Source organism: Diadema antillarum, unplaced genomic scaffold, assembly GCF_040938485.1.
Source record: "Diadema antillarum isolate AM-2024a unplaced genomic scaffold, OU_Dant_1.0 seq00000263_RagTag, whole genome shotgun sequence".
NCBI classification, from domain to species: Eukaryota; Metazoa; Echinodermata; class Echinoidea; order Diadematoida; family Diadematidae; genus Diadema; species Diadema antillarum.
This window is the reverse complement of record NW_027271301.1, coordinates 1,052,709-1,080,598: the sequence shown is the minus strand read 5'-3', so window position 1 is coordinate 1,080,598 and position 27,890 is coordinate 1,052,709. Positions and strand designations below refer to the sequence as shown.

Below are 27,890 nucleotides of genomic sequence, written 5' to 3'. Positions count from 1 at the left end.
GGGGATTTAACATTAATATTCTTCGAACAACAAAGCAAGTCGGCCACCACGGCGACCGGCGGCACGGTCCGAAAGCCTCGGATAAAGATGAGACAGAATATCGCGGCATACTGTACTCTAGACAGAAAGATCCGTCTGTCCGGAGGACTCTTCATATTTGCCATTAACGCTGTCCTCCGAGGGGATCCGTGAAGCCAGACGCAGTCTCCGCGGAACATTCCCCGACGGACAGATACAGACCGATCTTTCGGTCAAACTGTACTCGAGCTGTACAAATAGAGGACAGATCTAACTACATTATTAGTAAAATGTATGATTATTATTATTTGTATAGAAACCGTCTAACTATTATTACAAGTCAAGTAATTTTAGCCCGACCAGACGCTGCCTGTAAGTACGCTGTGCGAATACCTGTCGCGACGTAATTTACCTACGACAGTGCTACGTACAGCGACTGGGCTGTGTGTAGTTACAAGTCAAGGTGTCAAGGGGACACAGTCGTCTAGGCCTAGCTACAGTAACCGTTAGGTCTTGCGACTTGGTTTTTAGGACCCTCCGGGCTTTTAGTTAGATCTAAAAAAATGATTATGCCTTCACCTTCAGCTTACATGATCACGATAGTAACATGTAAATTTTATGTAAAGATCTATTACATCTAACGTTTAAGACCATATATATATATATATATATATATATATATAGAGGTCTATATATATATATATATATATATATATATATATATATATATGGTTCTATGTATATATATATTTTTTTATTAGAAAGTCTATGGAGCAAACACTACCGGTAAATTTCTGGAACCTATCTATTATAATTATGGCTCAATCTCATTTCAGCTGTTAATTAATTAAATCTCTACTGCTCCTGTGCTGTGCTCTTACTTTGGTAATTCAGTTGATAAAAATATCTCTCTGATATTGGAATTGCCAATATTAATTAGTGGCCTTAAAAACATGCACCTAAATTAAAGCAGTTTTGTTTGTAAGCAGTTCTAAGCAGTCATGTTGACCGAAAGATTGGTCAGTATCTGGTTGTCATGGATATGTTCCGCGGAGACTACATGTACGTCTGGCTTCACGGATCCCTGTTCCACAGGAGAGCAATAACGCCATATAAAAATAAATAAATAAATAAAACGAGACTCCTCTGGACAGATGGATCTTTCTAGCATAAGAAAGAGCACTTGACTAACCGCTTTCAGAAAACAGCAGGAATAATTGCTACCCTTTATATGTCGGTATCAATTTGATGGAATGTGTAATTTTCATGAAAAATAAATTTTTGTGGAATTTCCTATACAGAGCGTATCAAAAAAAAGGTAATCCAACTTTGGAGGGCTGCCATTTCTTAATTGTCAGTTATGAAGAGCACAATGTTATTTATTGGGAAAGAGGAACTCTTCTTCTTTCCATTGATACCTAATTATGTTGACAATTGTCATGCATGACTGAGCACATGGACTTTAAAGACAACAATGACAAATTGCACTTTTTCCAAGTTTGCATGTTAATGTGAAGGAACAATGCATGTCTGAGTGCATGGATGAGATCTGTCAATGAAAGTGGTCAAATCATCAGGCCAGCCTGCACGACTGCAGATTCGTGTTGTAGGGTTTCTTCTAACGTTTTATGGTTCATAACCATCAACATGGCCACGTTGTCAATATTTTTTCCTTCCCATTATGGCGAAACCATTATCCATTTTACTCTCTTCATATTCAAGACATTGTTTGCCACTGGGTTGATTTTGAACAGAGAAAAATGGATTGTGTGGGTTGGCCTCAGTGGGAGCGACCAAGTTATCGGACAAAAGGCCATATTAAAGGTTATGGACCATAACATGTCAGGAGAAAACCTGAACACAAACCCTAAACACAAAACCTTAAAGGGAACGCAAACCCAAAGAGCAATGTGGATTGAGTGAAAGCGGCAACATTAGTAGAACACATCAGTGAAAGTTTGAAGAAAATCGGACAATCGATGCAAAAGTTATGAATTTTTGAAGTTTTTGTATTGGAACCGCTGGATGAGGAGACTACTAGCGGTTATGACGTATGAGTGGACAACAATATAAAGAAAATATAAAGAAAATTCCACAAAAACTCAGTTTTCATGAAAATTACAAATTTCATCAACTTGATACTGACATAATGTTAAGGGTAGCAATTATTCCCGCTGCTTTCTGAAAGCGGTTAGTCAAGTGCCCTTCATAATGCTAGAAAAGTGAAATTTTGTTGAATTTCCTTTATATTTTCTTTGTATTGTTGTCCACTCATACGTCATAACCTCTAGTTGTCTCCTCATCCATCGGTTCCAACACCAAAACTTTAAAAATTCATAACTTTTGCATCGATTGTCCGATTTTCTTCAAACTTTAACTAATGTGTTCTACCAATGTTGCTGCTTTCACTCAATCCACATTGCTCTTTGGGTTTACGTTCCCTTTAACACAAACCTGCATTCGTACAGGCTGGCCTACTTGGCAACTTTCATTGGCAGATCTCATCCATGCAGTGAGACATGCATTTACCTTCACATTAACACGCACACTCGGAAAAAGTGCAAATTGTCATTGTTGTCTTTAAAGTCCATGTGCTTAGTCATGCATGACAATTGTCAGCATAATTAGGTATCAATGGAAAGAGGAAGAGTTCCCCTTTCCTTACAACCAAAATCGTGCTCTTCATAGCTGACAATTAAGAAATGATATTGGATTACCTTTTTTTTATACGCTCTGTATATTTTTTTTATATCGTTGTCCGCACATGAAATCATAAGTAACCTCTAGTAGTCTCCTCATCCAGTGGTTCCAACACCAAAACTTTAAAAATTCATAACTTTTGTTTTGATTGTCACATTTTCCTCAAACTTTCACTGATGTGTTGCGACATTGCTGCTTTCACTCAATCTACATTTCTCTTCAATGGGTTTTGGTTTCCTTTAAATTGATACTTCCCATTTTACTGTTTTGATCAGAAAAAAAGACTATGGAATTGGTTTACAATTTTTGCTTTAATTGAAAAGAAATTCACAAAATCTGTCACTTTGAGAGATGAATGGAGCCTTTAATCTTCTAAATTGTTTTCACTCAAAGTAATCAGCAGTATGAACCAGGAAATCTTCATTTGGATGCATTATCCAGACACAAAAGAATAGAATGGACAAACATGTTTATCATTTCAATGTTGACATTTTCCTTACTCATTTTCTTTTTCAGGTGATGTATTTTCTGGAAGATTAGAAGAAATGGAATGGGATACATGTGCTGCTACCTGCTGAATTCCAGACACTCTATTTTTTCTGTCTTGGAACATGTTTTATGGGAATGAAATATAGTGTCATCACTCCAGGATTCACTCGCTTAGTGGCTGTGACTCGTTGATGAACAGTGACAACAACTGGGAAACATCAGACTCAGAGATTAACTGTGTACTGTAATGAACAATGTGACAGACATGTGCTGCACTTTAAGAATGGCATATCTTGCTGACCAACTCATCTGTACTCCGAGAGGCAAATATCTAAGCACCAGACTGGCACATTGTGAATTTATGGCAAACATTATAAGGAGAACTCAGTCACACTAGGACGGAGATATATGGACTGCTCACATGCCTATGCAGAGAGGGTACTTTCAGTGTATTGCCCATAATAGAAAGAGCTCCCTGGGGTGGAGCAGTGAAGCGTGGCGAAGTCAATGCTGCCATACTTTGTTTCTCGCATGAGTGAAAGTTAACAACACCGACAGCATCGACAAAGATGGATTCTGGTGCAGAAAGAAGACAACTCAATGGGGATAAGGGCCAAGGAATTTCAGAGGGCATCGACCAAGGCTGTAAGGAATTTATTGAAGGCCTTGTAGAAAAGATTTTCAATAATAGGTGAGTATTTTTTCAATGTTTTTGTATCCTTGGATGAAATGCAAACCTGTTTCAGATGGCAAACAAATGCATCTAGAGTGGACTTGACCCATGCAACTTTAACTAAGACCCCGTTTACAGTGCAGCCCGGCCTCAATTGCGCGGCTGAGCCTCGCCTCGCAATTTTGTCCGTTTACACTGCTGGGCTCGGCCGCGCTTTTAATTCAAACCTTTCAATATTTTGTCGTAGTGGCGCTCTGTTTGTAAACAAGCGCAATTTGATATAGTCTGGTTTTCAGACCCTTTGCCAAATGGATTCCGTGGCGACGAAGTCGCCGTTCGGACAGAGGCCATTGCAGAAGGAAAAATCCTTTGCCGGACAAAACCACCTTAAACTATACTAGTTTTCCACGTTGAGGGGGTTAATATCGTGAATAGCGAAATAGTACGGGCAGAGGGTCTGGAAGCCAGACTAAAATTGGCCGCGCATTTGGCCCAGTTTGCGTTTACACCAAGAAGAGGCCGGGCTCGGCCACAGCTTGGCCGCGGCCGAGACCACCTCCAGAGCGAGGCCAAATGCGAGGCCAATTTTGGCCTCGCATTTGGCCTTTTACGGGTTTACACTGAAGCGGGGCTGGGCTCGGCCGCGGCCGAGCCTTGAACTGTAAACGGGGTCTGATTTATTCTAAGCAAACTCAATACATAATGCAGGATCATGAACATCAGAATACCAGCATTTTCACTATAGTGAGCAATTCAGCACAAAATTTCCTAGCATACCTACAGCAAGACTGCACACTGGCACTGGTTTGATGGTCCCTGACCAGTAAAAATCACTGTCGGACCTGTACTTTTTCAGGAATGGACCAGTAAAACATGGAAAAACTGGGTACCTACAGCTGTACATGTACTGGTCGGACCTGTCTGTCGGACCAGTAGAAAAAAAGGGGTTAGTGTGCTGTCCTGCCTACAGTACCCCTTTGCGTGATGGAATGTACTGAACATGGTCTGACTTGGTTGTAAATGCTGGCAATCGTGTGTGGCATAAAGTCTGCAGGTTGTGTGTCTTGTCTGAAGTAGGACAACACGTTAGAGCTCCAACTCATAATCATCATCTTGTCGCACAAGTACACATATGAAAAATAGGGAATGATGATAATTTCCAATTAGCAAAGGTCAACAGAATTCTGTTCTTGAATTAAAGCCTTGTACAATTTGTTGGACGGTACCTCAGAACTTGTATGTTGTAACACACTTGACCTACATTGTGCATTAATACACACAATATGTTTGTCATAATAGTCGGTTGAAGGTTGTCACTTTCTGTCCTGTACATCTATTCTAGGATAGCAAGAAAATGCATCAAAAGCATGAAAAAAAAAAATAGTATTACAATTTTATGTAGTCCTGAATGACAATCATTTTTCTACCATTTCAGGTTCCTGGAGTAAAACTGAGGATTACTCAGAGTTGTGCCGTAGTTATGATCTTAGTCTATTGCATACTACAACCCTTATTAATGCTAATTCATTAAAAAAAAAAAAAAAAAATGTTGCTCTGTCTCTACAGTCTGCGGCTGTTAGAGACTGTATCACTGGTACAGTACATACAGTGTACATTTTTTATTACAGGTTTATCATCATTTTAAGTGGACATATTAATGACATGCTGGATGTGGTACACATCATTTCATAAATCTAGCCGTTATCATTAAATTGCAATGGGCACTCCACTTTTTGCATAGTTACTTGCTAGATGATGTCTGGCCCATTGTTGACTGAGTTTAGTTTGCAGTCTTAAGTAGCAATATAATGATGTGTTCACTGCTCTAAAGTGATAGTTTAGGCCTAGTGAATTGAGTGAGTGCAGGAAATAAGAATCAGCAAATAGGAGCGAGAAAGAGAGGTACAATCATGTACTATAGATGCCATATTATTTTGTGAATTCGGACTTTCAATGTATCCGTATTAAATTGAAAGACAATGTCGCTATTGGTTGAATTTCCAATTGGAAATGCATACAGTTACTGTACATGGCATGCACTTAAGTGAAAACATGGTTTTGGTAAGGGTTTGAGAACCCGTCTGGCACCATTTCATATTTGCTTGCAATACATTGTATATATTGAAAGAGTCTACAAAGAAACTTACCTGGCTGACGCCATTTGCCGGGATGAGGAGTTGTTTTGGAGTATTTCGAGATCAAAAATAAGAGTCGGTATACCGACTTTTGTTCCAGAAGGATCCACACTAATTCGGTCTCAGGGAAAACTTGGCCCTATTTCAGACAATTTACACGCAGTTCGTGATCGCCATACTGAAAAGACAATCAAAGACGCTTGATAAACAACAAAACAACTTCAAAGACAGTGCATCTCAGATGATGTGCGTAATACACTTGAGGACCGCGCGCTGTCCATTTGTATTGTATAGTACAGGATTAGCGCGCACATTGTCTTTTCAGTTTAAGCGTCTTTGGTATCAACTCGGACCATAACTGTGACCAGCCAGAATGCAAAGCGCTACAGGCATCTCCAATTGTACAATGCTGTACAAATCCAGAGGGACAACTCGTCCCGCCGTCAAAGCGAGGCTGAGTTGTCCCTGAGTCCGTGTTTAGCCTGACCCCATTCGGGTAAGTTCTGAGACTGCCACTCCGGTGAACCTTTTTGGGCATTATTTTGCATTTTTGTCGTTAACCATTGAATATCTTGTTATTACAGCGTTATTCCACACATTTCTTAGGCATATGTGCACACTTTGGAGTGAAATTTGACAACTTTTGCAGGCGTACCAGAACTATGTTTTGGCTTTAAATGCATGACCACATTTTAGGCCAGACATCTGTGTGCATCTGCTGCCTGCCCGTGTTGCACACAAGTACTGGACATCACTCTCATGTTACTTGGTAATCATGTGACTGGAGGATGATATTTTGGCAGGTTGTACAATTTGGATTGGTATGTTGATAAATGAATTTATAGCTACTCGTAAATGACTAGGTGGAAACTATGAAAGATAGATAACAATGAATCAATACAAGGCTGACTGTGAATACAAGATGTGTGTGTATGTGTGTGTCAGTGTGTGTCAGTGTGTGTGTATGTTATACAAGTTCACAGACTGAGAGAGAGATGGAGATCAACCAGTCCTAGACTAAAGGAAAAGATGCATACAGTGTATCACATGTATGCACAAGGTTGGTAATGCTTTGCTGCTTACTTTGTACATTATGGCCACCGCCATAAAGTTCGCCCACTCCCTTTTTAAATACTTGAAGAGAAAGAAGGGCAGGTCATGCTGTCTCTCCCTCCCACTCTCTCCAAGGCTGAGTGCTGAAGGCATGAAGCAATGACGTAGAAACGCATTCACCAGACCCAGATCACCTACTATTGTCAAGGATTTGACATTTAATGCCCAGTGAGGTGCGAAATCCTATCAAAGCGTCATATACCATCATATACACATGTGTACCATAGAGACACACAGTCTGTAGGCATTCTCCTGCCTATGACACACCCACATAAAGCTAAAAAACAAGAGATGGATTTTTATTTTTCAGCAGCATCCTGATACCAGCGAATAATGGGATAATTGGCATCTCATAAAGTTTTATTAATCACTCAATCAAATGCCAACAGTTTCAAGGGATGTCCCATGTGTCACAGGAAATAATGTCGTAGTGGAAATAGTTTTTCTGTCACTCTCATGATTGATTCATATCCATATTGTACCATATCATGTTAACATATTGAACCACATGAACGTTGTAATAGTGAATGGTTGTAATTGTAACATTTGGTCTTTATAAAAGTAGTTACCATTGTGCAGTGCACATAGTATAATGAAGCGATTTGAGATTAGTATTCAATGGAGAATCCACGCTGTAGTGTATTCAGATTAATGATAATTGTTGGACTTCTACATCACATGGTTATAATTGTTTCTGTGATTGTCCTACAAGTATGAGCAGATTTGCTGGTTGGTACTAAATGGGTTGGTACCCTTGTTCTTTAGGTCATGGAATAGATGCAGGTACAGTGTAAGGTGCAGTCAGAGAAATCTAGCCCGCTACATGTATTTCAGGGGCCATCATTTGTAATTGTTGTTCAATAACACAAAGAATGTGGGGCTGGTGTTTGATAGATCAAAATGTAAGTAAATCTAAAGAAAAAATATGCAAACACAATTCTGCCATTTGTACCCTCTTTTTTTGCTCTCTTCTTTCTCTGATACAGCTCAGCTATTGTACAAGAAGACAATGCACAATTTGGTGTATACTCAAGGGTACGTAAGTCAGTTCATGATAAAACTTATAAATATGGTTCTAGGTGATAAGAAATGGGAAACAAAACTCCATGATATTATGATTTTCAGGTTAACAAAGGAAATTATAGTAAAATGTCTACTGTTTGCTTGCGTTGGCCATATCTGCCTGATTTCTTATACTTTTGTATTATATGCTTATTTTGTTTGTTTGTTTGTTGTTTGAGTATTCACTTGTATTGTCCCCTGCAAATGCTGAATAACTAACAATGATAATGATATTAATAAAAATAATGTTTCATTTGACGGTGGCCTTATGCATCATTTGCTATGTAAAAATTAGCTTTATTAATTACATATTCAGCCGTTTGATATTCATGAGACACTCTCATAATTTTCTATGAGCTTTATTATTCTATTGTTTTGTGGCTATGAATATTTCTCATTCAATCTTCTTTAAAAAAAAACCTTAGACACCAGAGGGCAGGCTCCTATTTTCAAGGTTGGTGGACTCTCGTCGTGTCAACTCAAAGCGAGTCTCTGAGCAGACGTTCTACCGACTTGTTCAGTTTTTTGCTGTCTGTTTATTTGAGTGAGTATGATGATATTGATGTAATTATGGCAAGCATCTATCAGATATCGAAATACATTGTCTGAGATGGAAATACACTAGAAGAGGTTTTTTATTCCTCTATTTTTTTTTTTAAACACAAATAACTGCAATATGATCCCAGAGAGGGTGATATCTTCAAAAAAAAAAAAACGAATCTTATGGAATGAATGTCAGTCATGTTTATTATCCTTAACTATCATGATGCCTTAATGTGAGACACAATAAGCAGCAGTGGGCATTGTATGGTAGCACAGCCATCTTCTGCAGGGTAGTATAATACTTAAAGGGATCATATAGTTTTGGTTGAGACCTAATTTCAGGTTTCTAACATTTTTTGGTGAGATAATGAGAAACCTCTAATGAAATATGAAAGAGCATGTAATTCTATGAGGAATTCAACGTCTATTTGATGAAAATTGGTTTTGAAATGGCTGAGATATCCAAAAAAGAGCAATTCTAATAAAGTGTGGGACCCACACTTTATTACGATCGCTTTGTTTTACTTTGTTTTTGGATGTTTCAGTCATTCCAAACCCGATTTTCATCAAATAAACTTTGAATTCCTCTTAAAATGGTGTGCTCTGTACTATATCATAAGTGCTTTCTTGGTATCTCGCAAAAATTTAAAAGCTCAATTTTCATCTCCACCAATACTGTACCATCCCTTTAAGTATGAAAATGACTTTTAATATGCCCAGAATATTTTGATTGTTCAGTGGCTGTCTTTGGTACAAAATCTGTGTAAATGACAGCAGAGCATGGTTTGTGATTCCATTACCTCAGATATGAATATTGGTAATGCAGTGATGGTGACGACAGATTTCAAGATGAATATGGAATGTGTTACATTACCGTTTCAAACCATACATTGATCGTGATATTGTTTTTAAAAAAAAGCAAGCAAGCAAGCAGACAAACATGATTGATTAACAGCATACCGACTGATGTGCACATTCCTGATGTACTCATTTAGATTTTGGAACAAAATGTGGAGAAGAGCCGGCTAAAATGTCAAGGTCTGAATGCTGAAATTTCACTGTTATTAGATACTCCATCATTTTATGGCATATTCACTGTTATTAGATACTTCATCATTTTATGGCATTGATGTACATATGCATAGGAGAGAGCAATTCACTATCAGTATTCAATGTCGTGCTAGTTGACAGAGTTCAAGATGTGGGTAGAAGTAAATGTATATTGTTTTGACCTTTATGTGATAACGTCAAAGATGGTTAATGGTTTATTGAAAATTTGTAGATGAGCACAGTATTGGGTGGAGATTACCTGATCAGACCTACAGTAAAATGTCAACATTGCCTTCTGAAATATTGGTGTTTTTTTCGCATGAACTCAATATACAGCTGTACAATTGGCATAATTTTCATTTGATACACTCAAACCTGCCCTAATGGCCACCTGCCGTTGTATATGGCCACTAAAAACAGTTCTTCGCGAGAGGAAGTGTGTTTAATTTATGACGTGTTTTTCATTGATGAAAAGAAAGGGTAGCGCCTTTTTGTCCTTGCTGATATGTACAGTGTATTTCCTTTGGACCAAAGCTAACCAGGAACACAGGATACCTGTATAAAGTCGACAAGCTTTTGTGAGAAGTATACAGTACTTACACATACACGTAGGTTTCTCGACTGAGTGTCTGGCAATGGGGAATGATCGATTAGGTTCCCTAGCATTTAGTTTTAAGTTTTGTCATCTTGTTTACAAGCCAGATAGATCATCAGTGGTGGCCATATGGTCTTTGAGCATGATGTCTACCCAGGTGCTTTGAAAAGAGGCCATGAAAAGTCAACACATTTATTAAACCCGTTGAGGATGGGCTGATTTTGCTGCAACACACATTACCCATAGACACTTGCCCGAGTATACTTGGGACTTGTCCTCAAGGGTTAAAAGAAATATGAAAAAAGAAAAACATACAAAATTTGTCTATTACCAAAATGTGATTTCATGTGAATATTTCAGAGATATTGAGCTACATTCACAAATTGCTGATTGCCAGATACATGATGTGCAAAATACTTGGAAGAACATGCCAGGATGTTTGAGGAAAACTGGACAATCTGTTCAAAACTTATGAATTGTTCAAATTTGTTAAATGTATCCCTGTCATTATCATGGTGCTAGAGACACAAAGTGTAAATGATGCAAAGAAAAATAGTGTTGAAAAATAATTTCACACACTTTGTTATTATTTCTTTTAAATGAAAAGTGCCCATTCCATTATTATGGACATTATGTTAGGGTAACATTTTTCTCTCTGCATTTGAAAGGAGGTAACTCAAGTGCTTTTTGATCATGCTAGAAAAACATGGCAATCAATATGAAATTCTCCTACAATCTTTTTTTTTTTTTTAAATGTCATTCCACTACTGTGACACCATGAATTGTTGTAGCCTTCTTTTTCCATGATGAAGTTGCACATGGATACAAATCTTAACACTTTGAAACTTTTGAGTGGATTACCCAATTTTCCTCCAACGTCAATAATGTGTAAGTATGCATGTATTTCTGCAATCTCTGAATCCGCATTATGCATTTTTGGTTATTCCCTTTGATTCAGCATAGATAAGCATTCAGACATTCTTCCCTTTATCTCTCTCATATGTGTCAGATGTAATGAAGCCGATGATTACATACCAGCCAAGCACCTCATGAACATGTGTTTCACTTTCTACCACTACTCTGAAGGTGAGTATGACATACTAGTAGTGTGTGGTAAATGAGGTTTTACTATCATGCCTGCATATGTGTACTGATACCAATAGGGGTTTCCTGTCCTCCCATCTCGGTTTAAATTGGAAGGTTTTGTTGGCCTATGTGATCACTTGTGCATGTTGGGGCATTCTGGTTGAAAATGACCTTTGTTTGTAACAGCTTCAAATCAGATATTTTACACCCATGGCAGTTTTTGTTTTTCTTTGTCTACATTGGCACGACACTATTGTTTTGTGGCATGAGGAGGAGTTATTGAGCATAGTTCTGGTGTACGTGCTTTTGCCACTGAATTACAAGGAGTAATTGATGAACATGTATGAGGAATGAGAGAAAAACTAATTGGTTGAATTCCTTTTCTTTTGCTTGTACTGTACTTGCAAGAGCTGGGCTTCAGGCATCATTGCATATTATCCTTTCTGCACTTGCTTTACAAAGCCGGACGGTTTCATTTCTCTTTTCATTAAAGGTGTAATCTTTCCTCTGAATCCAGGAAGATCAGAAAATAGACAGGAAAATAGAATACTTGAATATACAGCATTATTAATATTCAAGCACAAAAATAGCATAATAGATGATACATCATCCTTTTTAAGGTACATATTATCAGTCTCTTGAGAAATGTGAATTTTATAATGTCTGAGCCAGTTCTGTAAAATCTGCTCATTTGCTTTCCGCTTTAGATATAGACAAATTGCCTTGAAGTGAGAGACACAATTTTGAGCATTGCTAAATCTTTCTTTCATTTGTAGATTTGTTAAAAAATAAAGAAAAAAAGAAGAGCAGTAGCTACTTGAACACTACTTTTCAGATATTCATACATTCTTGTGTATATTGTACTGTGCGCACGAAATGATGTCTTGCTTGTAGCTTTCTGTATTCACTGATAAAATATTATGTAATAGGCAGACCTGACCATAAGAGCTAGTTACTTGTTTGAAGTAGAGTAGTTTTGTGCATTTTGCAATATATATATATATATATATATATATATATATATATATATATATATATATATATATATATATATATATATATATATATATATATATATATATCACCTTTATCACATTAAAAGATTAAGTAGATTAGAAAAAAAAAAAGATGTGAAAGATCTCAATGCCTTATTATAATTTTCGTCTAAATGTTTTGGTTGTCGTGGGGTTTGGTGAAGGATTTTTTTTTCCTCCTAGGTATATTTAATCATCTCTGTCATTCCTCCATTTACATTTACTCCATCTGTCTCTTGTGAACGCTGCCTTCCTTCTATCCCTGTGTTTCATGTACTTCATCTCATCTTTGTGATTGTCCATCACCTTCTGAAAACTGAAACAGAGGAAGAAGATAGGACGGCTGACAAAACACCAAGCCCTACAGATGAGGCAGAAACCAGTACTGGTTCAGCTAATGACGGATCGGGTATGGTATAAATGGACTTGTTGCCTAGCACAACTGTCTCTCTGCCTGATCCCAGTGAGCTTTTGATGATAATGGTCATAATCACTTCACCTTAATAACTCTAATACTTTTGAGAGAATTAAAAAAAAAAAAACAGCATGTAGGCAAGATTTGCTTCATACCCATTTATTTGTATGCATACCATCGTTGCATTTATAATGTTCTTCTAACCGTAATAGTGGTCATTCAATAGAAAAGAAAGAACACAGTAACTAGCAATGAGAAGTTCAATGTAGATGTAGAGGTCTGCTGCATGTAGAATGACACTGCTATACATACACAAATTGCAGTCTTGTGTGCAATTCGAGGTAACTGTGTATCAGCCAAACCCAGGAACAATCAGGCAATGTACTTCATTCTAAAATACAAATACTGCAAGTCTGAAACTTTCAAAGATTTACTCTGCAGTCACACTTTATCAAAATGATATGGTAATTATCTTACCAAACCTATCCATGGTATTTCAATTATATTTTATGCAGTTGCAAACATAGGTCTTCTCTACCCCTGCCAAACTTTGCTTCATGAAGTTATGGCATGTGGGAACTTTCAAGAAAGGTAGTCATGCTGATTAAAATATGTGCCCTGAAACAAAAAGTGTCTGGAGGTGTCAGATGTTATGTTATCAAAACCTGGAAATCCTTAGCTACCAAATTTACATTTCAGGTGCAAGTTTCTTCACTTTGTCTCCCTCTACAAATTAAATTTGTTAAGATCGCAACTGCTGAGGGAGACAAAGTGAAGAAACTTGCACCTGAACCTTCACCCCTCTGAATAATTTCTTTCTTTCAAATTTACATTTGTTAGCTATCAAATTCTTATGTAAAGCAGCTAAATGAAAAAAAAAAGAATTGCAATTTTTTTTAATTCATTTTTTAATCTTGTAGCCATGCATGCCTTTTTTATCATGGTTTTTGAGTCCACAAGTTTTGAAATATCACCATATGTGTGAATGCCCCAATGGAGAGTTACACTTTACATCAAGGAAGTGAAGTCTATAATAAGTCACTGTTTCAGTATATGAATGAAACACTGCAGTAGCAAGCATTGAAGAATAGATCTTTCAGTATCAGTAACGCCTGCATTTTGTTTTTGTTATGAATTTTGAAATTCTAGACTTCCTTCCTTATTAAAGTGAAACATGGCACTGACTTGTGATTAGTTCTTAGGTGTAAACCAGTGCACTGTGTTACACGACACTACGGGGAAATACCAGTAACTAGTAGCCTATTTTCCAGTTTGAAAATATTGAGCCAAAAAAAAAAAAAGAGTAGAGCAAAGTACCTCTATATCTTTTTTAAAAATTAATTTTGACGAGGGATGGGGCATTTTTACAGGCATTTTACCGTGAATATTGGGAATTCATTTGGCAGTGTATTCAGGTATTTGTATCGTTGAATGTATATCATGTAAGGCAGCGTTTCGTAACCCAAGATACATTGTACATATTGTGACACTTTAAAATACAGAGTCTACTACAAATGTGCTTCATAGAAAAGTCTTCGGTTCATTAGTTACTTGGTTTACTACTGTCGTTAAAGTTACACAAAATGGTTAACAGGTATGATATGAGATCAAATGTTGAATAATACACATACAGATAGAAAGCACTGTTAACACTTAAAGCGCCCCACAAGTTTCTAGCCATGTCAGATTGAAATAGAAGCTTACCAGCATAAAAACCAGAAGTAGATTCCAAGGAAGATGCCTTTGAAAGGAATGAGGAGATAGATGAGAAGGAGAAACCTCCCGTAATATGAATTATGAGTGGAGTCATGGTCACTCCTGGCTTTGGCTTGGGATGACATGAGGTGTATGCACCACTGTGAACAAGGTTATTACTCTGGCATATATATGTGACCCTGCATCACAAAATCAACAAAAAGTCACCAGGCATGGATTTTTAGTTATATAGGGCAGATTCTGAAAGAGCAGACTCTAAGCTTAAACATGATGTATAACTCAATCCAAATGGACTCCCCTAACCTACTAAAATACTAGAACGAAAGCACACACTCTGGAAAAGTGTAAACTGAGAAAGGAAGCTCTGAAGTACAGTGTCTATCCAAGCGCTTAATATTTCACCAAGCCGCACTAACTGTGCGATGAAAGGGACAAAACACAGGACGTCAACCACCGGAGCAACAACAATGAAGGGATTGTCAGATTAATCTGAAAATGAGCATGTTCTATAACACATTCTCTCCATGATTAATGCCAACTTTCAAAGCAGTAACATTATCCTCTCAAAAGTTATTAGACTTGAAAGTGAAGAGTGTACAAAGGATTTCAAGAAATGAAAAGGGGCCTCTAATGCATACCTGATCATTCTACTCTCCCCCAAAAAGGGGTTGTAGAAAAACTGCTGAAAACACGCTTTCCCATTTGCATTATGATCCCAAACTAAAGAACAATGTAGAAGAAAGATAGCTCTTTCAGAAAATATGAAAAACTCAAGATTAACTTTTATAGTTTGACCCATTTCACCTGTTTTTAGTCCTCACATAAAATCAAGGAGTGCGACTTTTTGTTTGTTTGTGGTGCATGGTCACATATATGAAGTTAATGATATACTGTATACAGCAACAGCATATATTTAGCGAGTCAAATTTTTTGCGAATCAGGACTTCCCGACAATTTCGCCAGTGGTTGAATTCGTTATTGTGGAGTAGAGTACTGAATGGAGAAATATATGCGTGCATGTTACATTCATGTCATGATCAGAGTTTGACATTTTCGCATGTCTTTAAATTCCGGAAAATAAAAACCTCGTGTATACAGTAGATGAATGTAATGCAATATAATGTAATATGATGTGATGTGATGTGATGTGATGTGTTGTACAAATAGTACATGCTCTATCATGCACTACACTGGATTATGGCACGGCAAATTCTAAACTATCCCGAGTGTCATTTCGTTTCACCAAAGGCCACAGGCCGAGGTGAAATAGAACTGCATGAGGGATGAATTAGCATTTGGAGTTCTATAGTCCAGTACTGGAGATCAATAGAATATGCACTAATTGTTATAGTAAATGGACCCCTAAATATATACATCATATGATACATATTGTATGTTGTATATCTATAGACACATACTCTGTATAATGTTTACAGTGGGATGCGCAGGTGCTTAATCATGTCATGGCTAATATTGTGAACTGGTAGTGTACACTAACAGACCATTCTGACACTGTCACTGATCTATCATTTCATGGGGTATATAAGCATGTAACAAGATAACAATAATCTGAGTTAGCTTTGTATTTTGTGTTTTGATGGCTTGTTATTTCAGTAGTGTGAGGTGGTTGTGTCCCATTTCATTTTAGAGGGCAAAAACTGGTCAAACATGTGCATAGGACTGACAAATTTATCTTGATAAAAATATGGCATAGCAACAGTGTTTCAAAGCAGATGAAATTATCTGAATGTTAGACAGGTCATATAGCATTGGATGAAAGCAAACGATAACTGTAGCAGTACCCGGAATATCATAGCACTGGATGTTACAGTACTGACAAACTCTGATATTTGTGTCTTGCTGCTAGTACAAAACGAGGTACAACAAATGTGCACATTTATCACAGATTCATCTGTGATACACACCCCTCTTAAAACTTATAGAGGCTGTATACATTTATTATCCAGTTATGTCGCATGATCAGTCAGTCCACTCACTGCAAGAAAGGCCTCTGTTGCCATCAACAGAGTGTGGTAACAGGGACCTTCCCTGTGAGATTGTGATGTGCTGCTCTGTCCTTCAGACATTAAACGTTCATTTCCTCCATCATGTATTGTTATTACACTTTGATGATTTGACAGAAGCAGCGCCACTAGATGAGATCAAGGTGAAAAGCTTCCTCTACACTCATCTCAAGGAGCAGCCAATTTGGTGAGATAATGTCAAAGCATTTCGCTGTTTGCTTTACTCGCCTGTGAAGCTTTAAAGCAGTGGTCATTACATTGCCCCAAGTTTCTTTTTCTGTCTTTGTGCAGTTTGTCAAAGTTGTGTTTCAGTTATGACTCTAGGCTACAAGAATTTTTATTTATTTATTTACTTATTTTGCATCCAACTTTAACTGTACGATGCATTTTTTTTTTTTTTGGGGGGGGGGGGGAGGTACTTTTCGTTGAGGTATTTGTTGCCAGATTTTCATGTGGCTGTAATGGATGGAGGGTGTAGCCATAAGTCAGGATAGGTTCTTTGTCAAAATCATATTTCTGTGCATGAGGATTCTTCATGGTGTATAAACTTGGGTAAGCCTCTTGGCAGAATAGAATATCTCTCAGGGGGGTTATGCCTTAATTGAGTCAAAATTATGTAATTTACAGCAAATCGCTTTCAGATTCAAGATAGTATTTGTGATTCACTGCATAATGACATATGAACTTGTAAAAACAAAACACTATTACTTTCAATTCTATCAGCTGTCATAGCTCCAGTATTCTTCAGCAGTGTGGCTTGAGTAGAATTCGATGAGACAATAGTTCATGTCATCGAGAGGATTAATGAATTCAATATTATAGGCCAATAGATACAATTCAAGTCCATGTATTAAAGAGTAGACATAAATTCAGACTCTTGTGTCTTGCTTCTCATTCTGAAGGAAGTCCAAGCGGTTCTGGAATGCATCATTCTTTGAGTCTGTCCACCATGAAAGGGAGCAGCAATCACCAGATGGGAGGAGGTGAGCTTCCAATCACTGACGAGACCTGGCACAGTTTTCTTCTCTTTTTTTTAATACTTTCTGCCAACGTATTTCTGTGAAGCTAAATTTATTGGTATTATAACCCATTGCTCTTTGTACTCTGAACTCACCCCCCCCCCCCCACCCACACACACTACCCGATTGATTTGTTTTTGACAACTACTGTATTATATGCATTATAGCAGAAATAGTTTCGAAAAGCCATGTCTTGTTGCTTGTTCTTCTCTTTATTATTATTAGTAGTAGTAGTATCACCATCATAATGACTATCAGTAGTATTTGTGACCGTGCACCTCAAAACGAACATAAAGTCGCACACACTGATTTTGCGTGAGGACTGAAAATAAGTGAAATGGGTCAACCTAGCCGAACTTGACTTTTTCATATTTTCTGAAAGAGCGGGTCTTCTTTTACATTATGCTAAAATTTGGTATCATAAAATGGGCAGGAAAGTGTGTATTTTTAGCACTTTATCTCGAACATTTTTGGTAGAATAGTGTGATTAGGTGTGTCTTTAGAATCCCTTTTTCATTTCTGAAAAACCTTGTCCACACTCTTCACTTTCAACTCTAATAACTTTTGAAAGGATAGGGCTACTGATTTGAAAGTTGGCATTAATTATGGACAGAATGTGTTAATGAGGCATGCTTAATTTCAGTTTAATCTGATAATCCCTTCATTGTTGTTACTCTGGTGGTTTACTTCCTGTATTTTTGTCCCATTCATCGCACAGCCAGCACGGTTTGGTAAAGATTAACTCTTAATGTGGCAGGCCCAAAACCCCTAACGTGCCAGAGGTTTTGACCTAACGCCAGAACGTTTCGAAACTGGACTGACAATGAAATTAAAAACTGCCATATCTCTGAAACTATTGACTGTTTTGAATTGAGTTCTACACAACATATATCAAAAAATGTTTGCTCTTTCGTGTCATGCAGTCTGTTTGCCACAATATCTATCTGAATCTGAAATAATGCAGAAATATTTGATACATCAAAAAAATTATTAGAAGTTTTTGTGTAGTATGGAAAAAAAAGAGTCAGTCGTGTTTTTTCTTCAATGGAACGCTCCCTTGACTCTCTGAGAAAGTTTTAGAGCAACATCTCCTCTTTCAAATGATAACAAAATTGCCTTCTAGAATTGTATGATTCGAAAGATACTAGCAGTTTATTTTGTCTTAGCAATTTCTCTTTCTGCCTCAGTAATTCATTCCCAAATCTAAGTCCTTTAGTCCCAGATCCTGTATTTGAAACTAAAGTAATTTTCCCGGGGCCTGGAATAGTGTCTTTTGTCCACCTGAGAAGGAAGAACCTGCTAATCCTCCTTTTGTCTACGCGGACCGCGGGCGGGCGTACTCTATTGAAATCGGCAGGCCTTTGTCCGCGTGCAATTCCTATGCTAGCGTGGGGACGATTAGTGACGTTCACCAAAACAAAAGGATAAAAGACTTGACCGACGAACGAAAGCTGACCCTCTTTGAGGGACAAAATCAAAGCAGCTTCCCGCAGGACAGCGTCCAAGAGGAACAATGCGAGTGGAACTGCATAGACAATACACGCAGAGTCAATAGCATACACACGTGTGGTTTACCTATGAGACTTTTGATCCATACACATCTCGCAGAGGGTGCGCCCGCTGCGGATTTTCCCGATGTGAAAAAAATACATCTAGCTGAAAAATCGTGTATTTACTCAAAATTTTCCAATGTAAACATGCTCATATTTTTAGTGGAAACGATGGCTATGCTAATCAGCTACCAGTACGTATCATTGGCAGTTGCTTGGTGTAACACATTACGGTACCACAAGAACTTAAATGATCAATGCTTTTCTCGCTGTTCTTAGTCGCCGATCGGCAACCATGGCACGTCAGGACTAAGGTCGCCGTTCGGCGACCATGGCACGTTAAGAGTTAAGTGCTTGAATAGACACACTGTACTTCAGAGCCTCTTTTCTCAGTTCACACTTTTCCTGAGTTTGTGCTTTCTTTCCAATATTTAGATAGGATAGGAGAGTCCATTTGATTTGAGTTATACATCATTCTTAAAGTCTGCTCTTTCAGAATATGGTCTTAACTAAAAATTCATGTCTGGCGACTTTTTGTTTGTTTTGAGGTGCAGGGTCACATTTGTTCACTCATATGTTTTGGTTGCCAATCTGCCAGAGGTCACTGGAGGCACATGAGTTCCGAGGAGCAGGAGCTGGCTGAGATCATGGAGGAGAACATCACCTTTGGCCAGCTGGCCACTTTCCTGCACAACATGATGGCTCTGGGCCTCTGCCAGCAGTTCTGCACCAGCTTCCTGGAGAAGATGGGCACCATTGGCAACATAACAGCAGGTGGGTGGTTACCCCTCCCTCACCCCCCCCCCCCCCCCCCCCTGCCATGCATTTACCCCACTCCCATCCATTCAATCCCCAACCCACACTGCTGCTGCCCTTTGCTCACAGTATGAGGAATTTCAGGTATAGAGTCCATGACTGTGCTGGTTGCCTGTGTATGATAGAGTATGCAACACATATCAGCGACTTTCTGCGTAGCATATTTCCTGATTTATAAGTATTATACCTTTATGACAGCAGACCAAACACACTCTCATCTTGTTCTCTGGCATGCTGGAATGCATGCTTGGGAAATAGTACTCCATGCAACTATAACTTGATAAAGTTTTCAGACAACTATTTGTAGTAAAGAACAAGTCCATTGATCCAGTGCCTTTTTTGACAGTGATTACTATTATACCATGTATGTACATTGCACATATGCAGGTAACTGTCCATTCATACAAGGGGCAGTCATTAAAGATAAGAAGAAAATAGAATGAATTTGGAAATGTGTCCGTGTCAAAGTACACAAACTCATGATGTGTGTGTATCAAAAATGCTGGTAATTCCTACTTTCTTACATGATTCCAAGCAAATTTCACTGAGATTCATTTATTTTGTTAGCTTGGTTTGGCTTCCCAAGCAAGTGCAATGTGGTTGGGAATTATTTCTGGTAAATGAAAACCTGCATGCATATGAGTGATGTGCATGAAATGGGGGGTCAATGCATGCGGCACACTGCGCTTTCAGATTTTATCAAGTTTAGCTCGTTACCTGTGAGTCACATATTGATAAAAAGCATGGTGTGAACGTAACATGATTTTGGGAGCTCATTTGCCTATCATCAATGATAATGTGCCTGAGAAAATATGCCTGGCATTTTTCTGTTTGTCTTTGGCAGCTTGTCGATTTCACATATGTTTGTCATCTACTTCATGGAATAAAGTTCAAAGTGCGCTAGACTCCATTCTCTACCCTCACTCTGCCTGCAAATTTTACAGGAGCCCAGCACAGGCACAAGGCTAGCTGATACCCTATTTACTGCATGTTTTTTTTTTTCTCCCTACAGTAAAAAAGTGTTTTTTTTTATTACTGTACAAGATTTTATGATAGACACCAGAGTGAACATGGTATCCAGCTTAATGGTTTTCTAAACTGCCATATATATTTTGTTTTTTCAAAGAAATAATGACTGTTGTATTGTCATGAGCGTTTTTGTATGGACTGCTTCTACATACATTTTCAAATTGACCTAACAAGGTAAGGTGATGACGTTTCTTGCCTGACTGTTGAGAAACAGAAGTTTCAATGCTGTGGATGACTCTTCTAAACTTTTAGATTCTGTAACCATTCATCTCACGTCAAATTCACCTTTTTCTATTCCGATACAAACCCCACCAGACCAGCATGCAATGCTAATGGCCAACATCACTGCCCACTTCAAGTCAAGCAAGGAGCCGCGGCGATGGTCGGTGAGCTCCTTGGGTACCCCCATCAAGCAGCGGCTCACCAACTTCATGAAATTACCCAAGCCACGGAAAAGCAGCAGTGACACAGAATGAAGGATCTGTGTTACGGAGGAGAGGTAGAGTCTGGAGAACAGGGGCTGAGAGTGGAAAGTCTGCAGGGTGAATCGGCAAAGTTAAGCCCCTGATGTGTATCTATTCCCTCCCCCTATAGAATACCAATGTGTGATGTCATAGCCATTCATTGCCATGGAAACTGGTTCCAAACAACCTCACCTGGCCCGAGTGTGTATGTGTTCACCTGGTTCCAACCCAAGCCATAACAAAAGACTGTGACATCAGCACTTTGCTACTCCATAACTCCTTTCAACAGACGAAAGCTGTGCTAGTGAAGCAGAGAATACGAGGTCCTCCCCAACACGATTGTGTCTCCCATCTCTGGGTCACAGACACACATACTGTCTCCTATTGGTGCTGGTATCCAGTTTGCTGATCAAAATTACATCATCTGAGTGGGTCAGTAACTAGCATCAGGAGGAAATCCTTGAGAACATAGAAAAAAAAACAAACAACCTCACCAAGATGAGATAGTGGAAAAAGTAACACAGCTCATCATATTGACACTATAGTGACAGTAATGATCCATTTAACCCGTTGAAGACGAGTCCCGAGTATACTCGGGCAGATGTCTACAGGAAATGCGTGTTGTAGCAAAATCAGTCCGTTCTCAACGGGTTAAGGAAAAAAAAGCTTGCCATGTACACATTTCTGCTTCTGTTTCTTTTAAATAGAGAACTGTTATACTCCCATCATTAAATCAATCTGTTTGAATTCACCCAGAATCATTGAAGTACTTTGTGCAGTCAAGGTCAGTAATCTTTCAATGCAGTTTCTGATTTAGATATATTAAGAGAGTGATTGGCCCATATGTAGGACACCCTACATGAAACACGCGTCATATACCACTTCTAGTCATATTTATTCGTCTGTCATACTTGTATTTATTACCTCCTTCAGACAGAAACGAGGAAAACAATCCAACAGTCTTTAGCTAATGATACATGTTAAAGCATGGAGGATTTCTTTTTCTGTTCTTTTAAATTAGGGGAAATATGTGAGGAATGGATTATTTTATGAATGATTGCAAATGCATATATATTGCCTTCACTGTCAAGTGGCAACTACAAAATCATATACCACACAGTGTATCACACTTAATCTAATGACTCCTCATTTCATTCACTCTTTACTCATTGAAATTGGATACATATATGGTTTTCTCCTAGATAATTCTGTAGGTTAAAAGAATTTTTTCTGTACGTACTGTCTCATATAAAAAGAAGGACTCAAGGAGATATGTATTACATTATTTATTGTTGTGTATCTCTGTCAGATATCAAGGTGTATTATTGTAGCTATCACATTGACTGAACAAAACTCCTTTGTTCTAGAGCCTACGGCTTTGTTCAGCACTTGGACAATCATATATAATTTTGCTGCATACTCAGTAGTGACTCTTGCAGAAAAGATGCTATTGTTCCTAGTTTCCTTGAACCAGTGCAAGGGTTATAATAGAGATTACGGTATCTTTCAACTGTAAGGGTACATTCAACTTCACTATTGCTGTATAGAAGCTCATTAAAAAGTTTATAACTGAGAGAATATACACAGATTTGAAATTGGGAAGGTGAATAAACAAACATCACTCAGTTGAATGCTTGTTTTAATCCAATGAAGAGTGATTAGAAGCTATTTAAGCTGAACATTCCAAAGTTACTCTCTTTTAATGTTTTTCTAAGCTCTTCACTTGCTGAGCATTATTAGAACATGCAAGCAGAAAAAGGCAACATGAATGTCTGACACGGTAAATTCTCATCTATGTTTATTTCACAGTCCTGAGGAAGTGCAGTATACAAGATAGCAAAAATTATTAAGAGTATGTAATATCATGGTGACTTGTGGCTGTCTGTTATTACTCACTCATGCAAGCAACTATTTCATCCTCTTTTGATAAAGTAAGACACTACTTTTAATGCAATTATAGAGACATCTCATTCTGTTGCTGCTGCTGGCCATCTCTAAGTTATATATAGTGGGTAGTATAGTTAACTGTGGGGCTAGGTAATTACTAGTAGTAATCAATGTGCTGCATTCAGTTTTATGCAAGATGAACCAACCAGCTGGTGGGAAATCGAGGACTGCTCCCCTGTGAGGGTGGTACGTAGACTTTTTGCGCGACATGCTTTTGGTTGGATTCTTCATCACACCTGATATGGCTTTCTGTTCCTCTTTCAGGTCTTTCATCCACTTTCCAAGTTCATCCCTGAATGTGAAGTTTGTAACAAGTGTAGTATGCTTGTACAGGTGAAAATCAGTGGTGACTATGTCTGGTTTGATAAGTTCTTTTCTCAGCGAATTGAGTTCAAAGTTAGCATTGCACAACAATGCCAGTGTGTTGTGCTGTGTGTCAGTCAGCCGAGATGATGGGAAGGACTGGATAAGAGCACTAAACCCTTTTTTGTCAATGACTTTTGCTCACGTTGTAGCTTGGTATCTCTGCTGTGAGTGTGTTGAAGCAAATTGTCTCAAATCAGGCCGTTCACCTTCAGTGTGGCGAAGTAGGTACAATTGCTAGGGGCTTGATACTTTGATGCAGTTTTCTCCAGCACTTTTTCTTCTAGTGGATGGCTGATGAGGTAGGTGGTTGAGTTTGCTATGTCGTGATTGACTGGTTTTCGAATATCACCAGGCCTTGCAGACTTCTCTGCAAAGTCGGGAATATGTTGTTGGTCTGCTACGTCAGTTCCAAATTTGCCTTCTTTCTTGGCTTCGCCTTATATTTGTGTGTTATGTGCGTGTTACTCCCATCACTGCTTAGAATCTGTTTCCATAGGAACAGACTGCCTAGCATAGGGCTCCTCCTTGTAAACCACAAAGCACTGTTGGTTGCGGGGCTGGAATTATTGCATGGATCACTTTGCTGAGAAGACTTTCCGACTTGCTGAGTCTGTCCTGCACATCTGAGTTCAAGGAATTCTGGGCCATCTTTGGGCCCTGTGCCACGACAGATTGGAGTCTTTTACCCGCAGTGTTCTTTTCCAGTTTCATGGATTTCTTTTCTTTTCTCGGCTTTTCTTTCTTGTCTACTGTAACCGTCGCAGATCCACTTTGGTTCCTCTTGTACTGTGACTCCTGCTGCGCCAGACTTAGCCCGATGATGCAGCTTTTGTGGTTCCTCCACAATGTAGCCACCTTGTGGCCCTATGGAATGAGGCAGAAAAAGAACTGTGCTTGCAACAATTGCTAAAAGCACAACGGTGATCATAGCTCGATCCAGGAGAATTGCAGAAAATTGTATTCCACCACTAGGTCCAAGGTACTAGGTACTAGGTCCAAGACTTACTGGTACCATGAAAATGCAATATAAAGTGGATATTTTGACTGAGATAGGGAAGTTACTTCTTAACACACATGCTTAGAAAAGTGATATGACTGCGTATGTGCAAAGCTGGTCACACAATGTAGTCTTTTTTGGAGACTTCAGAACTAGCATATCGCATGGTGACTTATAGCTGTCTTTGATATCACACAGGCATTCAAACAACTTTTTCATCATCTCTTAAAGTTAAAACACTGCTTCTTATGCAGTTGTAGAGACATCTCATTCTGTTGCTACTGGTCGTCTGTGGGTGATGTGTAGTGCATAGTGTAGCCAATTGTGGAACTAGGCTGTTACTGGTAATAGTGAATGTGCTGCATACAGTTTTATGCAAGATGAACCAAACCAGCTGATGAGAAATCAAGGACAATCACATATTTATAATGTCCCTACTTGAGACTTGCATATTCAGACATAAATTTAGTTGTGTGAATCAAGTAATTGCATTTTTTTCCCCATAAATGCAAAACATCACTGTGTGTGCTCTTTGTAAAATACTAAGTGCTGAAAAGTTGAAAGTTCCAATCATGGCAGATATAATACCCTTTTGTGTTTCTGTACCCAAAGCTCTGAATTATTTACAGAAAAGCCAAGTAATAGTTAAAGTTGCCCTGCATATTATATAGTTGTCTGTCTCAGCCAGCATGTAAAGCATGCTGCAATATGACAAGCCATATGGCAGAAAGTAAAGCGATCAAATATTAAGAGTGCTACTGTTGGAGGAGCTGAAGTAGTAAGCAACTCATAATGAGACTCTTGTTTGTTTCTACATAATTCTGACTGGCCATTAAGTACTCTCAGCAAACTGGGTGACTTGCCCAATGCATTATGAATACCACTACCACACCATAAGCCTGAATGTGCTTCAAACTTGTGCTGAATGGGCGATATTTACAGGTATTGTTAACATGGACTGTATGGTAGCATTAAATTTCTCACTCTGCTGAACTAGCGCAGAAATGTAAACATTTGAATATTTTATGATGATATCAAAATATGCATAGACACACCATCATCTATGAAATTATAAAACAGATGAAGTTCACTGAAATGGCTGAGCGCCAAAAAATGAGAGAAAATTTGCAGAAATTTATCATCATTGCAGTGTTGAGTGGCCTTAAGAGGAACACCAGACTGTAGCCCAAGCTAGGACCACTATTGTGTGAGGGGAGGAAAAGGGTAGTTCAGTCAGTATGAGGGCACTAGAATTCTGGTATTCCCCCAAAATGACCAGCCAATATTGATGTTATTATCATTGGCATATTGAATGATACATCCTTCCAAATTTCTGCCAATTCTTCAGTGTATAGTATCCGGTAGTGCAAACTCACCAAAGTGTGTTTGGTACTGTACATACATACACCGTAGTAGTGTGACTAAAGTCATGTCACAAGACCACATACATTCGCACAACTCTGACGTCTCTTTCGTGCACTTGCGCAGTTTAGTAGCAACAGTTGAGAAGTTGCCATCTTGTCAACCTGATTACTTCAATGATGTGGCCCATTTGTGAGTCTATAAAGGATTAAATATGAAATATGGCCTGCTGTTATTGCCCAATGTGATAATGGGAAATTGTTTCTTCCATAAAGGGTAATTTGATATGGTAAAATGCATATATGTAATGTGCGTCATGAGAGAAAGAAATGTTACTAGTCAGTCAAAATATGCCATCTTATTTTGTCACCAAGACGCTTAATGTCTTTGCGATTCGCTGTATATTCAACCAGAAGTGATATTGCGTGCAACTTGAACATAGTACACTTCCAGAGATAGAGTAATACTGTATGCAGTATTTTTTTGTTTGTTACATGCTAGTGACTGCTGCCAGATGCACAAATTGGATATGGAATGTTCAGCACATGGTAATAAAGAACAATGCAGCTTTATAACATAGAAAGTGAAATTTAGATGTTACACATGGTTTAAACTGAATCTATCAAAAACAAGTTCTTTCAGTACGCAACTCGGAAAACTGAACTCATCTCTACTTTGCTGCATTAAAAGAAATCAGATTAGATGAAGAACGAGAAAAATGCATGACTTGCCTGACTTGTCACTTCCTGCAAAGTGACATAGTGACTTAGATGTGTTATGATCTTGTCACATACTGTGCAGAAGCTATCCAAGTGAATCATAGATATTTGCCATAGTATGCAGAATATTTATTAAATTGTTTATCAGGAGATGTGTGCTGGTACACCATGTACATGTTGTAGATTATTGGAAATACCTTTACCAGGTACTAATATTACCACAAAGCTGAGAGCTTGTATTCCTAGGGTGAACTGTGTGATAAAATGATTTCAACTTGTCATGCTGAAGTCAACTACATGCTAGAGCAACCAAGAAGGAAAATCCAAAATGAATTATGAACATATCCAGGACGATTTAATTCTGTGTGTGATCATACTGCACTTAATAGCTGTGTGTTGTCAAGCTATTTTGTTAGCATTCTATCACTTTCCCCCAAGCTTGACAGTAATATTTTAGACAAATTTGACTGAGGTGGACAACTCTGGCAAGGGGAACAGTGCTAATGTCCCTTCCACTGGACAGCCATTTTCATTCAACAAGGATGAAGAGGATTATTTAATCCATATTCAGTTCAGTCAGTGTCATACTTTTCTGTGTCTACCAGCATGTAAAGCACAGTCAGGGTTAAAGGGAAGAGCTAACTAGAAAGTTTCAATAGGAAGACCACATTTAAGCCAATGAGTCCTAATAGATATCTTTAAAATTGGGTGCTGTATCATTTTACTATTTGATGTGAATCAATTTGTTTTTATATAACTGCTCAGGAAACAATAAATGTTTTTCTTCTTCTTCTTCTCTTTTTTTTTAAAGGCATGTATAAAAAAGTAGTATTTCATTTGGAGAGTTATCAAAGGCCTTTAAATTGCTAATTTGTAAATTTTCAACTCATATTAGAAGATTAAAGTCAATACTTCTCTCATAAATTGGCCATTGTTTCCCCCTGATTTTGTGTACATCTAATGAATAT

General features: G+C 38.2%; 1 protein-coding gene across 1 annotated transcript; it reads left to right on the top strand.

Annotated features, from left to right (window-relative positions):
* Window positions 1-3,252: 3,252 nt before the first annotated feature.
* On the top strand, window positions 3,253-27,681 carry LOC139729766 (uncharacterized protein KIAA0513-like). Its single transcript, XM_071640700.1, has 9 exons — window positions 3,253-3,898; window positions 8,115-8,163; window positions 8,616-8,734; window positions 11,388-11,464; window positions 12,824-12,907; window positions 16,771-16,840; window positions 17,556-17,636; window positions 19,821-19,996; window positions 21,383-27,681. Exons 1-9 carry the CDS (start codon window positions 3,777-3,779, stop codon window positions 21,541-21,543), a joined length of 939 nt encoding a protein of 312 aa, XP_071496801.1. The 5' UTR covers window positions 3,253-3,776; the 3' UTR covers window positions 21,544-27,681.
* The last annotated feature ends 209 nt before the right edge of the window (window positions 27,682-27,890 follow it).